At 44.2% G+C, this 14,082-nt stretch overlaps 1 protein-coding gene across 1 annotated transcript in view; it reads right to left on the reverse strand.

Moving 5' to 3' along the window:
- The window catches only part of RXFP2 (relaxin family peptide receptor 2), a 97,136-nt gene extending 91,320 nt beyond the window's left edge, over window positions 1-5,816 (reverse strand). The window contains exon 1 of the mRNA XM_052650368.1: window positions 5,666-5,816. Coding sequence (XP_052506328.1) covers window positions 5,666-5,816 — 151 coding nt within the window. The remainder of the gene's footprint in view (window positions 1-5,665) is intronic.
- Window positions 5,817-14,082: the final 8,266 nt, after the last annotated feature.

Below are 14,082 nucleotides of genomic sequence, written 5' to 3' on the forward strand. Positions count from 1 at the left end.
ACTATGGGACTAGGGAGATTTTGTTCCAATTTTACCCCGATATTCACTGACATAGGTCAGCAGTAGGTTCCTGCTGATAGTGGTCACACAGCATTAGCCACAGGGAACAGCAGCAACCCCCCTCCCTCAAAAAAAAATCATACAAATATGAAGGTGATATCATTGCTATTTACACAAGTTAAACCTTAGAAACAATGAGATTGACAATTATTTGATTTCATTGATTTGCCTTGTTTTTTCCCCAATCCCACTGAAACTGGCGAAGAATTATTATGTTTTAAAGAGGAACTCCTCTATCAGCCCTGAAAAATTAGGGACGTCACTGTGAACAAGTGGAAAATACTTTGTCGTTTTTAGACTGTATAGCTGTAATGCGAGCAAACTGCCCCCATTTCAACACAAGCAGTGCAGAGACCTCATCCAGGAAATGGGTGCACAGGATACCCAATGGGCCCTGGGAAATCTCAGATACCAGAAGAGAGAAGGCCGGCCATCAATCAGCCTGTGGGGTGCAGAGGTGATACTCACTTAAGAGGTGCTGATAGTGGGTTTCTGACAGTGGTCAGGCTGCCCTAGCCACACCCTGGACAGCAGCAAAAGCCAACCACTGGAGCCCAGCAGGGATGGCTCCCCACCCCTCCCTATCTGCCCACGTTATTACACCTCCAGAGGGTGGCTGGGTCAAGTCAGACCTGTCCTCCTGGACTAAGAGCCTGCACACCAGACTAAGAGCCTGCTCCATCCCCAAGCCATGCCGGGGCTCAGGCCTCACCACGTAGAACAACACTTCAGTCTCAAAAACAAAACAAAACCCTCTTCAGATCCTGATACTGAACAAACACACAACTTCTCCATAAGTTGAACAAAGGAAAATCACTGGATAAATATACCATAGTCTGTCAAAGGACGAATAACAATAATTTATTAAAGGATAAGTGATAATAATAATATAAATATATTATATATAATAATAATAATAATGTGACAAAGTTAAAGGATAATTTTTCCAAATGCAGGGGACACCAGTTCGCTCCCTGGGTTGGGAAGACCCCTTGGAGAAGGAAATGGCAACCCACTCCAGAATTTTTGCCTGGAAAATCCCATGGAAAGAAGAGTGTGGTGAGCTATAATCCATAGGGTCACAAAGAGTTGGACATGACTGAGGGACTGAGCACATTCACACATGAGGATGGCAATCCTTTGGGGGTTGCTCCCCTGTTCTGGGTCGGGGCTGTGGAACCCTAGAAGGGGAGATAGTTTAGGGGGTAAAAATGAGTGGCTACTGTTTAAAATGACTTCTCACACATCCTCTGGTTTATCTTTGATGCACTCAGCCACATAGGTCAAAAGGGCAGCTGATACTGAGTTAAAAATTGATTCCAAGTGTTTCTGGACTTTCTTTCACCCTTGACTCCCTTCTGCTTGCACTTGCTTTTCTTTTCCAGCTGTGGACTGCAATTCTAACTTTGACCCCTTTCCAACTCTTTGTTATATCTGCTGCCATTTTGGTTTTTTAAGCCTTCACTTGTATGTATACTGTGTGTATGTGTTTGTAACAATATAGGCTTAAATTTTTGCCTGGTTACTTTCATAGACGTTTTCCTTGTGTCTTATTTCATAATTTTTAACTTCATAATTTTTAAGAAAATTACCCTGAGCACTCTGTTCTATTCTATTGCTCCATCTGCCTGCTCTTTAATCAGCAGCATGTGGGTTCCATGTCGGTGAAGAGGAGTGAAGCGATAAGCCTAGGAATCAGGCAGACCCAGATTAGCTGTTTCATCTTGAACAAGTTATTGATCTTGAACAACCACTTTAATTCTGTCACTTCTTCTGTAAAATATGGGGAATAACAGTGCCTATTTCACAGCACTACAGTTAGAACAGAAAAAAAAATTATGTGCACAAAGTGGTTAGCATAATGCCCAGCACATCACAAGCTCTCAACAAATGATAGTTTGTCATCCTCATCATCATTAGCTTTCTCTAAAAGGGATTTTGAAACTCAGTAGTTCACTTCATAATTCATCTTTTTCAAGAAAATTTTGCCTATTTTTTCAATAATTTGCAATCAAATCAATTTGTAAAGTTCCAAAAATCTGTTGGGATTTAAAAATTGTAATTATGTTAACCCTTTAAAATAATAGGGTCATTATCTTTAAACGATTCAGTATTCCCACCTGAGAACACAGCAAATCTCTCCATTTATCCAACTCTTATATCTATCAGGAAGTCTTTGTCCATTTCTGCATGTCAGAAGCTAGACACTATGCAGGAGGGACATTTGTCAAGGAGATGCCCACTGCCCATGTAAGGGGCAAGATTTAGCATCATGCCAGGGTCAGAGAAAAGATGTAACTACAAGGACCCATTTGGAGGGTCTGGAACATGCAGATGCTGAGAAAATGACTCATAGCTACAGAATGAATGTTTGTGTGTCCCTGACAGTCATCCGCAAACCAGGCAGTAGACTCTAACCAGATACTGTGATCTAGGATTCCCAGACTTCAGAACTGTGAGAAATTCGAAGTCACTCAGTTTGTGGTGTTCTGTTATAACTGCCCAAAAGGGCCAAGACGTTTATCTTGTTTCCACTTCAAATTGTGCTCTTTTGCAAGTCTTCCATTAATTGCCATCAAGCATTAGTTGAGTCCTCAAGTGTGCTTAAGTCCACACTCAGGCAGAGCAACACAGCACAGCCTGCGGTGGCCTCTGGAGAGGGTGGGAATTACCTGGTGAAGGGACAGGAGCAGGAGACAGGCCACTGATTGAGTGGACCCTCAGGATGGACTTCTGGAACCATGCAAACATAGATTCCTTTATCCTCCTATCCTGCCTCTCAGTCCTCAGTCCTTCTCAGACCTCACAAGACAGGAGTAGAGGCTTCTGGTAGGAAAGCTAGAGACTAGATCAGCATTTTGTGTTAAAAGAAGCATTCCCCCCCGTGTTCTCTCCTGCCTGCTTCTCTCCCTGTGAAATGACCTGAGCATGCACCTTCTCCCACTGATTTCAATCTGGAGATTGGAGAGGTTGGGCAGGAAAGAAAAATTGAAAACTGTTTGTTCTGAGCTGAAGGTAGGAGCAGGAGGAAAGGAAGAGACAATCTCCTGCTTCCATTCTACATTGGGTCGTTTATCTGGAGAGAAGAGTCAGGGTGCCCCTTGCAGGCACTCAGTTGACTTTTTAATAAACTAAGACATGGTCATTTTGTCACGGTGCAGAAAAGGCTGACTCCAGACTGCTTTGGGGATAAGACCCCTGGGGAGGCTGAGGCCTCCTCTCAAGCCAGGTCCACATGTTTATACTTGTAAAGTCTCTTCCCCTTCTATGCCTTCCTGACTACATCTTTTGAGATCTGGGAATTCTCAGACTCTATCCAGTTATCAAAAAGCAACATATACCACACATTTTATATACAGTTGACCCTTGAACAACTTAGATATGAACTGCAAGGGCCCATATGTACACTCTTTCCCCTCCCCCCAATAAATACATACTAGAGTACTACATGATAGGGGCTGGGGGAATCCATGGATGCAGAACCACGGACATAGAGGGCTGACTGTAAAGTTACACTTGAATGTTCCACTGACCAGAGGGTTGGTGCCTGTAACCTCTGAGTTAGGTGGGTCAGCTATACTCACTGCTTCCACTTTCCTGTCCTCACAGAGGGAGCGGCAGCCTCCGGAAGGAGAATTTCCAGCCCCGCTCCAGCCAGTCCCCTTTCCAAGCCCCGCTGCTCGCCCTTTCCCACCATTGCACCTCTTCACAGGCAAGCAGATCAGCTTCTTCAGTGGCTGCATATAAGGTTGGTGACAGGTGGTTAAGTAGGAAAAAAGAGACTCTGCGGGAAAAGATGAAGAGGCCAACTAGGAAGGAGAGAGTTTGTCCAGAAAATAAGAAAGGGTGCCAAGAGTCCTGGAGCCTTAATTCCATCAAACACCACAGAGAATTCCAGCGAAGCAAGCAGAGACACCGAAGGGCACTGGTCACATTGGCAGAGCAGTTTCAGTGGCGTGCTGGGGAGGGGGCCACATTGCAGGGGATCAGAAAGGACCAGGCAACAAAACAACAGCAACTCATGGGACCACTCTTTGTTTCTTTTGCCTTATTTGATACTTTCAAAAGCACATCAGGAGGACTCCCCTGGTGGTCCAGTGGCTAAGACTATGTGCTTGAAACAAGTGGGGAACTAAATCCCATGTGCAGAAATGGCACAACTTAAAAAAAAAAGAAAATCCCACCTGCTGCAACTAAGACCAGGCACAGCCAAATAAATAAATATTTAAATATTTAAAAAAAAAAACCACTTTAGGTAACTCAGGAACCCAGTAGTCCACTTCACAATTCATCTTTTTCAGGCATGAAACACAGTGATAAATAAATGGCAACCCAATCCAGTATTCTCGCCTGGAAAACCCCATGGTTGGAGGAGCCAAGCAGGCTGCAGTCTATGGGGTCGCAAAGAGTCGGACACGACTGAGCGACTTCATTTCACCCACCTGAAAAACACCACACAGTCCACCCTAGTGCATCTGCTGCACTGTGAGGACCGCTCTCTGGAGAAGCTTGACTCTGAAGGACAGAACGGTGTGAGTGATGTGGGCCAGAGTCGGAAGAAGGCAGGAAAGGCACTTTTGAAACAGACAGCGGGAGGCTAAAGACACAGGGGAGAGTGGAAACGTGCCCAGCAGCCCTTCAGAGGAGGACCGGGGGACCACAGACAGGTGTCAGCTAGCTTTGCAGGCTGGGCTCTTCCTGAAGGGGTGACTAGCATTTCTCTTTCTCCCACAGGGCAAGTCGGAGAGCTGATTCATTTGAAAAGACCCTAATGCTGGGAACGATTAAGGGCAGGAGGAGACGGGGACGACAGAAGATGAGATGGTTGGATGGCATCACCGACTCAATGGACATGGGTTTGGGTGGACTCCAGGAGTTGGTGATGGAGAGGGAGGCCTGGCGTGTTGCGTTTCCTGGGGTTGCAAAGTCGGACACGACTGAGCGACTGAACATAATTAACATCAGCAGGAGGGATGTAGCTCGGATGACACCAGCAAAGCCCGTTCACAGTTACCAGGAAGTAAAAATAGAATTTAGCTAACAAAAGAAAAGTGTTTATAAAGAAGGCTGAGTGGGGAAGAATTGATGCTTTTGAACTGTGGTGTTGGAAAATACTCTTGAGAGTTCTCTGGATTGCAAGGAGATCAAACCAGTCAATCCTAAAGGAAATCAACCTGAAAATTCATTGGAAGGACTGATGCTGAAGTGGAAGGTCCAACACTTTGGCCATCTGATGCAAAGAGCCGACTCATTGGAAAAGACCCTGATGCTGGGAAAGACTGAGGGCAGGAGAAGGGGGCGGCTGAGGATGAGATGGTTAGAGGCATCACCGACAGCACATGAATTTGAGCAAACTCTGGGAGGCAGTGAAAGGAGCCTGGGAACCTTGAGTTCATGGGGTCGCAAAAAAGTCAGACACGATTTACTGGTTGAACAACAACAACAACAAAATAAAGTCTAATCATTTTTTCCTTTTCCTTTATGCTGAGCCTGGTTTCACTGCCTCACAGGGTGCCGCGAGTAGAGCTTTCACGCCTAAGCCCTTCTGACCTTCGTTCCTGGCGCCAAACAACTGCATGGTGGCCTCAGCTTAGGGATCCTGTACCGACACTGCGCACGGCACTCCATCCAAGATGGCGGCGGCGGGCTGGGTGCAGAGAGGCTGCGCCGCCTCCTGACAGGAGCTTCAGCGGCACAGCTGCGCCTGCGCGCCTCGGCAAAACTACCCCGCCCCTGCGGGCGGTAGAGGTCGCCATAAACGAAGCAACTGGCCGTGGCGCCGGCGAGAACACCTGCTCTGCAGCGGAAGCTCGCGCGTCTTCACTCTTTGATCTGAGAAGAATGTCTTCTTGCCTTTGGAACCGAACTCAGTCTCGTTCCATTGGTGAGAGCAGGCACAAGGCAGGAGGCCCCTGGTTGTGGCCCGGCTCCAGAGGGTTGATGACAGAAGCTCCGTATTTGCTGCACCCGTAAGGTACTGAGGCGTGATCCTGGAGTGGTCATACGGAAAGGCTCTTGGCTCGGCCGGGGCTCAAGTCAAAGGGCCACTTTGAGTTTCCCCCCCAGAAGTCACCTTCTGTCCCCAAGCTCATGATGCAGTCCCCGTCGTGTGGCAGGTAAAGACACCCCACACTCATAAAGACAAAACCATGTCCTCCAGATGGAAGCAGAACTTTCCAGAAGAGGCCCTGGGGGACAGAAACCAAGCAGTGCCTGACGATGTCCGCCCCCACCCCCGCACCCCCCCCCCCCCCCCCAATCTCCCCCGCTCCACCGTGTTTGTCACCACTTCGTGGTTCTGGGTACCATACTCCTGATGCTTTCAGACTCTTCTCTCCCTCTGCTCTCTGGCTCAGCAACACACTGTTCTTTTCAACTTTCCCCCTCAATAGGATCAGACCATCTGTATTAGAGAAAAAGAATAAGGCCTTCCGTGGCAGTCCTGTGGTTAAGGCTTCTTTCAATGCCGGGGTTCAATCCCTGGTCAGGGAACTAAGATTCCCCCCTGTGTAGTGGCCAAAAAATCAGAACATAAACAACAGAAGCAATGTTGTAACAAATTCAGTAAAGACATACAAAAGCAAAACCAACAGCAACAAAACCCTCCCAAATTAACTGATAAAATAGAACAATATTTTCTGAACATAAAAAGTAACTGAACTTTGAAAGCACCAACTTTGAATTCTGTTGTCCTACCAGTTCTGCCAGCTCTTCTCTTGCCCAAGAACAAATGTTTATTTAACATTTATTACTAGAAACAGGCAAGGGCTTCCCAGGTGGTGCTAGTGGTAAAGAACCTGCCTGCCAGGGCAGGAGACATAAAGAGATCCAGGTTCCACCCCTGGGTTTGACAGATTCTCTGAGGGAGGGCATGGAAACCCACTCCAGTATTCTTACCTGGAGAATTCCATGGACACAGGAGCCTGGTGGGCTATGGTCCATAGGGTCGCTGAGAATCAGACACAACTGAAGCAACTCAGCATGCTCACAGGAATGGGTGAATTGCTTTAAATGGATTATCTCATTTGGTTTTCATACATTTTAGTGAGGCAGTTGTTAATAAGATTATCTCATAATTTTTATTATTTTGGTAAATGAAGTTACTGAGGCTTGGAGATGGGAGGAACTTACTAAAGTTTAAAAGGTGCATCACTGACGAAGCTGCAATTTGACCTTGCTTATGAAGGACTCCAGACTCCACTATGGCAGACAGCCTTGGATTTGCCCTTCAGTCAGTGCACGATCCACCCATATAGCTCTCAGAGAGGTGTTTCATAAAGGTCTCTATGGGCTTCCCTGATGGCTCAGTTGGTAAAGAATCTCCCTGCAATGCAGGAGACCCCAGTTCAATTCCTGGGTCGGGAAGATCTGCTGGAGAAGGGATAGCTACCCATTCCAGTACTCCTGGGCTTCCCTTGTGGCTCAGCTGGTGAAGAATCTGCCTGCAATGTGGGAGACCTGGGTTTGATCCCTAGGTTGGGGCGATCCCCTGGGGAAGGGAAAGGCTACCCATTCCAATATTCTGGCCTAGAGAATCCCATGGACTGTATAGTCTGACTGAGCGACTTTCACTTCACTTCTCTTCATTCTTCATTACCCCATCTCCCCTTCATTTGGTGTACTGTAGACATTATAGGGCTTCCCTTGTAGCTCAGTCGGTAAAGAATTTGCCTGCAATGCAGGAGACCCGGGTTCAATCCCTGGGTTGGGAAGATCCCCTGGAGAAGGAAATGGCAACCCACTCCAGTATCCTTGCCTGGAAAATCTCATGGACAGAGGAACCTGGTGGATTGCATTCCATGGGCTCACAGAGTTGGGCACGACTGAGCAACTAACATATAACTCTCTCTTGAAATAAAGTCCCCATAGTTTTTCAGCTGAGGTCTAGTCTGTGCCTAGGATAGTTGGTCTATTATTTTCTTTGTGATGAACATAAATTTTTGTGTGATTAATGTATACCTTTGTTAATGAAAGACTACTCTGTGCAGTTGCATGTGTGCATGTGTGTGCATGCTCAGATGTGTCTGACCCTGCAGCCTCTATGGACTGCAGCCTGCCAGGCTCCTCTGTCCATGGGATTCTTCAGGCAAGAATACTGGAATGGGTTGCCATTTCCTCCTCCAGGGGCTCTCCCCAACCCAGGAATTGAACCTGTGTCCCCTGCTGAGCCACCTGGGAATCCCCTAGTCTGTGGATTTATTTCTGTTAATTCAGTGTTGTCCATCCTGCTTTATATCACAGATTTGTTTTTAAAGGTAAATTAAGGATTTTATATTTGTCCTTATTAAATTTTATCTTATTTGTCTGAGCCCATTGTTTTGGCAAATTAAATCTTTTCAACATTTTTTCATCCAGCATATTAGTTTTATTCTCCAACTTCTTAGCATCTATGTACCTTCATCCATAAAATACCAAAGAGATCAATCCAAGAACAAACTTTAAAGGACTTAAGGGTCCTCCTCAGTTGCCACTGATCTTTCAGATAATGCTGGATTTCTTTTTCTTCAACCACATAGGAGCACAGTTCAGTTCAGTCATGTCTGACTCTTTGTGACCCCATGGACTGCAGCACACTAGGCCTCCCTGTTCATCGCCAACTCCCGGACTTTATTCAAACTCATGTCCATTGAGTCAGTGACGCCATCCAACCATCTCATCCTCAGTCATCCCCTACTCCTCCCGCCTTCAATCTTGCCCAGCATCAGGGTCTTTTCAAATGAGTCAGTTCTTTGCATCAGGTGGCCAAAGTATTGGAGTTTCAGCTTCAGCATCAGTCCTTCCAATGAACATTCAGGACTGATTTCCTTTAGGATGGACTGGTTGGATCTCCTTGCTGTCCAAGGGACTCTCAAGAGTCTTCCCCAACACCACAGTTCAAAGCATCAATTCTTTGGCTCTCAGCTTTCTTTATAGTCCAACTCTCACATCCATACATGACCACTGGAAAAACCATAGCTTTGACTAGATGGACCTTTGTTGGCAAAGTAATGTCTCTGCTTTTTAATATGCTGTCTAGGGGGCATCCCTGGTGGCTCAGACAGTAAAGTGTCTGCATGCAATGTGGGAGACCTGGGTTCAATCCCTGGGTTGGAAAGACCCCTAGGGAAGGAAATGGCAACTCAATCCAGTACTCTTGCTGGGAACATCCTATGGATGGAGGAGCCTGGTGTGCTACAGTCCATGGGGTCACAAAGAGTCGAATATGACTGAGCGACGTCCCATTACATCAAGTTGGTCATAACTTTTCTTCCAAGGAGCAAGCGTCTTTTAATTTCATGGCTGCAGTCACCATCTGCAGTGATTTTGGAGCCCCCAAAAATAAAGTCTGTCACTGTTTCCATTGTTTCCCCATCTATTTGCCATGAAGTGATGGGATCAGATGCCATCATCTTCGTTTTCTTAATGTTGAGTTTTAAGCCAACTTTTTCACTCTCCTCTTTCACTTTCATCAAGAGGCTTTTTAGCTCCTCTTCCCTTTCTGCCATAAGGGTGGTGTCATCTGCATATCTGAAGTTATTGATATTTCTCCCGGCAATCTTGCTTCCAGCTTGTGCTTCTTCCAGCCCAGCGTTTCTCATGATGTACTTTGCATATAAGTAAAATAAGCAGGGTGACAATATACAGCCTTGATGTACTCCTTTTCCTATTTAGAACCAGTCTGTTGTTCCATGTCCAGTTGTAACTGTTGCTTCCTGACCTACATACAGATTTCTCAAGAGGCAGGCAGGAGGTCTGATAGTCCCATCTCTTGAAGAATTTTTCACAGTTTGTTGTGGTCCACACAGGCAATGGCTTTGGCATAGTCAATAAAGCAGAAGTAGATGTTTTCCTGGAACTCTCTTGCTTTTTCAATAATCCAGTGGATGTTGGCAATTTGATCTCTGGTTCCTCTTCCTTTTCTAAAACTAGTTTGAACATGTGGAAGTTCATGGTTCACATACTGTTGAAGCCTAGCTTGGAGAATTTTCAGCATTACTTTGCTAGCATGTGAGATGGGTGCAATTGTGTGGTAGTTTGAGCATTCTTTGTCATTGCCTTTCTTTGGGATTGGAATGAAAACTGACCTTTTCCAGTCCTGTGGCCACTGCTGAGTTTTCCAAATTTGCTGGCATATTCAGTGCAGCACTTTCGCAGCATCATCTTTTAGGGTTTGAAATAGCTCAACAGGAACGCCGTCACCTCCACTAGCTTTGTTCATAGTGATGCTTCCTAAGGCCCACTTGACTTCACATTCCAGGATGTCTGGCTCTAGGTGAGTGATCACACCATCATTGTTATCTTGGTCATGAAGATCTTTTTTGTATAGTTCTGTGTATTCTTGCCACCTCTTCTTAATAGCTTCTGCTTCTGTTAGGTCCATACCATTTCTGTCCTTTACTTTGCCCATCTTTGCATGAAATGTTCCCTTGGTATCTCTTATTTTCTTGAAGAGATCTCTAGTCTTTCCCATTCTATTGTTTTCCTCTATTTCTTTGCATTGATCATTGAGGAAGGCTTTCTAATCTCTCCTTGCTATTCTTTGGAACTCTGTATTCAAATGGGTGTATCTTTCCTTTTCTCCTTGCCTTTCGCTTCTCTTTTATTCACAGCTATTTGTAAGCCCTCCTCAGACACCCATTTTGCCTTTTTGCTTTTCTTTTTCTTGGGGATAGTCTTGATCCCTGCCTTCTGTGCAGTGTCAGGAACCTCAGTCCATAGTTCTTCAGGCACTCTGTCTATCAGATCTAATCCCTTGAATCTATTTGTCACTTCCACTGTATAACTATAAGGGATTTGATTTAGGTCATACCTGCATGGTTCCCTACTTTCTTCAATTTAAGTCTGAATTTGGCAATAAGGAGTTCATGGTCTGTGCCATAGTCAGCTCCCGGTCTTATTTTTGCTAACTGTAGAGAACTTCTCCATCTTTGGCTGCAAAGAATATAATCAATCTGATTATATTGACCATCTGATGATGTCCATGTGTAGAGTCTTCTCTTGTGTTTATATTCTCTTGTAGCAATAAAAGTATATTTTAATGAAGATTTAAAAGATACTCAAGTATTCTGTTTTTACTGAAGATATAATGTTCTCAATTCACAAGCCTCAGGTAAACAAAAATATGTAATTGTGCTTTTATTAAACATGTTCTGTATCTTGATCCATCACTGTACCTAAGAACAAAGTTCTTAATCTAGGTTCATCCAGGTAAAGTGAATCAGTACCGTGCCTAACTGGTTGTGTATTTCTTCTAGTAGGGTGTGAAGCCAAGTCACTGGTAATTACAAAGATTGCAGCAAGGAGAAAATGCTTTTTTTATGTGTGTGTGAGTTGTGTGTGTGTGTAATGAGTAGAAATGAACAGAAAGGAGAACACAGGAAATTATTTTTTTGGAGAATGAGCAAGCACACATAGTAGAAAATATATTCATTTAAGTTGTCAGTATAAACTTAAGGAGATATGAGTCTGCTTGACTGTATATTTGATGGAGCATTTGTTGAGCTGCTTGGGCACGGGGAAGCAGATGCATAGTGGGGCTTAAGTAGGGTTTTGGCTTTGCAAGGCTGGTGAAGTTAGGGAGAGAAGAGTGAGGGGGTTATGTTTCTAATTACGATCTATGGAATGTACGCTAAATAAGAAGGGGCACAAACCCAAGGGGAATCTGATAGAAAGAAAGGTCAAGTAGGTGCTTGGGTAGGTCTGATAATTTCTGGAATGGATACTCAGCGTAGGAGAGCTGGAAGGAAAAGATGTGATTGTCAAGGGGAGAACGTTTTAAAGACTCCAGAAGAGATGCTGAGATGGGAAGAAGTAAACACATCATTGGAAGCAAAGAACTCAAGGATTTGAGAGACTAAAATGTTGAAATCAGTTGTCTGTGTGGAAGTTGAAGTTGTTAAGAATGATGATAGGAGCAAGAAGGAGCACAGTTGGTAAAACCATCAAAGGATGAGAAAGAATGGGAAGGGGGTCCAGAGATGACGACAAAGAGGAGCTGGGAGAGGTCAAGTCTGAAGGTGTGGGTGTCAGATGACAAGGTGTTAATCATCTGGAGCATTGGAAACGACCACACAATCCGGACACCAACATCAGAGAGATCGAATGTTCAGCTGGCTTCCTGTGCTTTTCCTTTTCTGTTTGGCTATTGTGGCATAGTGTGGGAAGGGCTCCAAGTATAGAGTTAAAAAGAGGGAAAAGAAACCCTTTTTACTTTCTGAAAAACCCTCAGTGTTAATTACGTTACAATATGCGTAATGCACCCTGACTGGCAATGGCAGACATTTGAACAAAGAAAACAAGATGCTCTAGGGCTGGTAGCAAATGGTGAATTCAACAGTTTCTGATGTTTGAAGAAGGAGTTTCACTCCAGGCAGGTTAAACATAGAGGTTTTGCCTGGAGACCATTCAAAAAAAAAAAAAAAATCCTAAGCTACCAAGAGAAATAGAGCTGTAATTGGACTCATTTAGCAAAAATGAAACTTAGATAAAATGAAAGTTCTCTGTGAAATTATTGTGATTTATTTTTTATAATGCAGCTGAACAATATCCCTAAAGCATTTTAGTGTGATTTTTTCCATTTCTTATAATGATGATAAATTCAGTTTGATTTCTGATTGTGTGCTACCTGGAATTTACAGCAAGCACACAAGATATGTGTAAGATAAAGCTATATTTTATAGTGCAGTTTAAATAGGTTTTGCCATCAATTAACTACAAATGGGAGAAATTAAATAATATAATGTAGAATTCATTAAACCCAAAGAAAAAGGTGAAATATGTAATCCAGGAGTACACATATATTCATCTCTTCTGTCACCTACAAAAATACTAAACTTTCTTTTTTATCACATATTTAAGTTCTAGCTATCTACAAAACCAACCCACCCCATCTCCTTCATAAAACCTTCTAGACTTTCCCCGGAGAAGGCAATGGCACCCCACTCCAGTACTCTTGCCTGGAAAATCCCATGGACGGAGGAGCCTGGTAGGCTGCAGTCCATGGGGTCACTAAGAGTCAGAGACGACTGAGCGACTTCACTTTTACTTTTCACTTTCATGCATTGGAGAAGGAAATGGCAACCCACTCCAGTGTTCTTGCCTGGAGAATCCCAGGGACGGGGGAGCCTGGTGGGCTGCCATCTATGGGGTAGCACAGAGTTGGACACGACTGAAGCGACTTAGCAGCAGCAGAAGCAGCAGCAGCAGACTTTCCCCAGGTTGCAAGATCTCCTCTTCCGAAGTCCTGTAGTATTTTCATTCAACAAAGTATGATTGATCATAATTTATGTATCAAGTACTATACCAAGAATTGGGGCAATAGGAAAAGAATATATCTAATTATAGGGGAGAAATAATAAAAAACAGCAATTAAAATGACTGGTTCTTGGAACTTCCCTGGTGGTTCAGTGGTTAAGACTCTGTGCTTCAAATGCAGGGGCAAGGGTTCAATCCCTGATTGGTAAACTAAGATCCCACATGCTGTGCAGAGTGGCCAAAAGATTAAAAAAAAAAAAAAAAGACTAGTTCTTACTTGTCAGGCTTTATTATAAATACTTAACACGTACTGACTCTTTGATTTCTCACCACAACATTATGAGGTAGTTACTATTGAGAAATCTGTATGCAGGTCAAGAAGCAACAGTTAGAACTGGACATGGAACAACAGACTGGTTCTAAATAGGAAAAGGAGTACGTCAAGGCTGTATATTGTCACCCTGCTTATTTAACTTATATTCAGAGTACATCATGAGAAACACTGGGCTGGAAGAAGCACAAGCTGGAATCAAGATTGCTGGGAGAAATATCAATCACCTCAGATATGCAGATGACACCACCTTTATGGCAGAAAGTGAAGAGGAGCTAAAAAGCCTCTTGATGAAAGTGAAAGAGGAGAGTGAAAAAGTTGGCTTAAAACTCAACATTAAGAAAACGAAGATCATGGCATCCGGTCCCATCACTTCATGGCAAATAAATGGGGAAACAGTGGAAACAGTGTCAGACTTTATTTTTTTGGGCTCCAAAATGACTGCAGATGGTGACTGC

The sequence above is a fragment of the Budorcas taxicolor genome, chromosome 12, assembly GCF_023091745.1.
Source record: "Budorcas taxicolor isolate Tak-1 chromosome 12, Takin1.1, whole genome shotgun sequence".
Lineage (NCBI taxonomy): Eukaryota > Metazoa > Chordata > Mammalia > Artiodactyla > Bovidae > Budorcas > Budorcas taxicolor.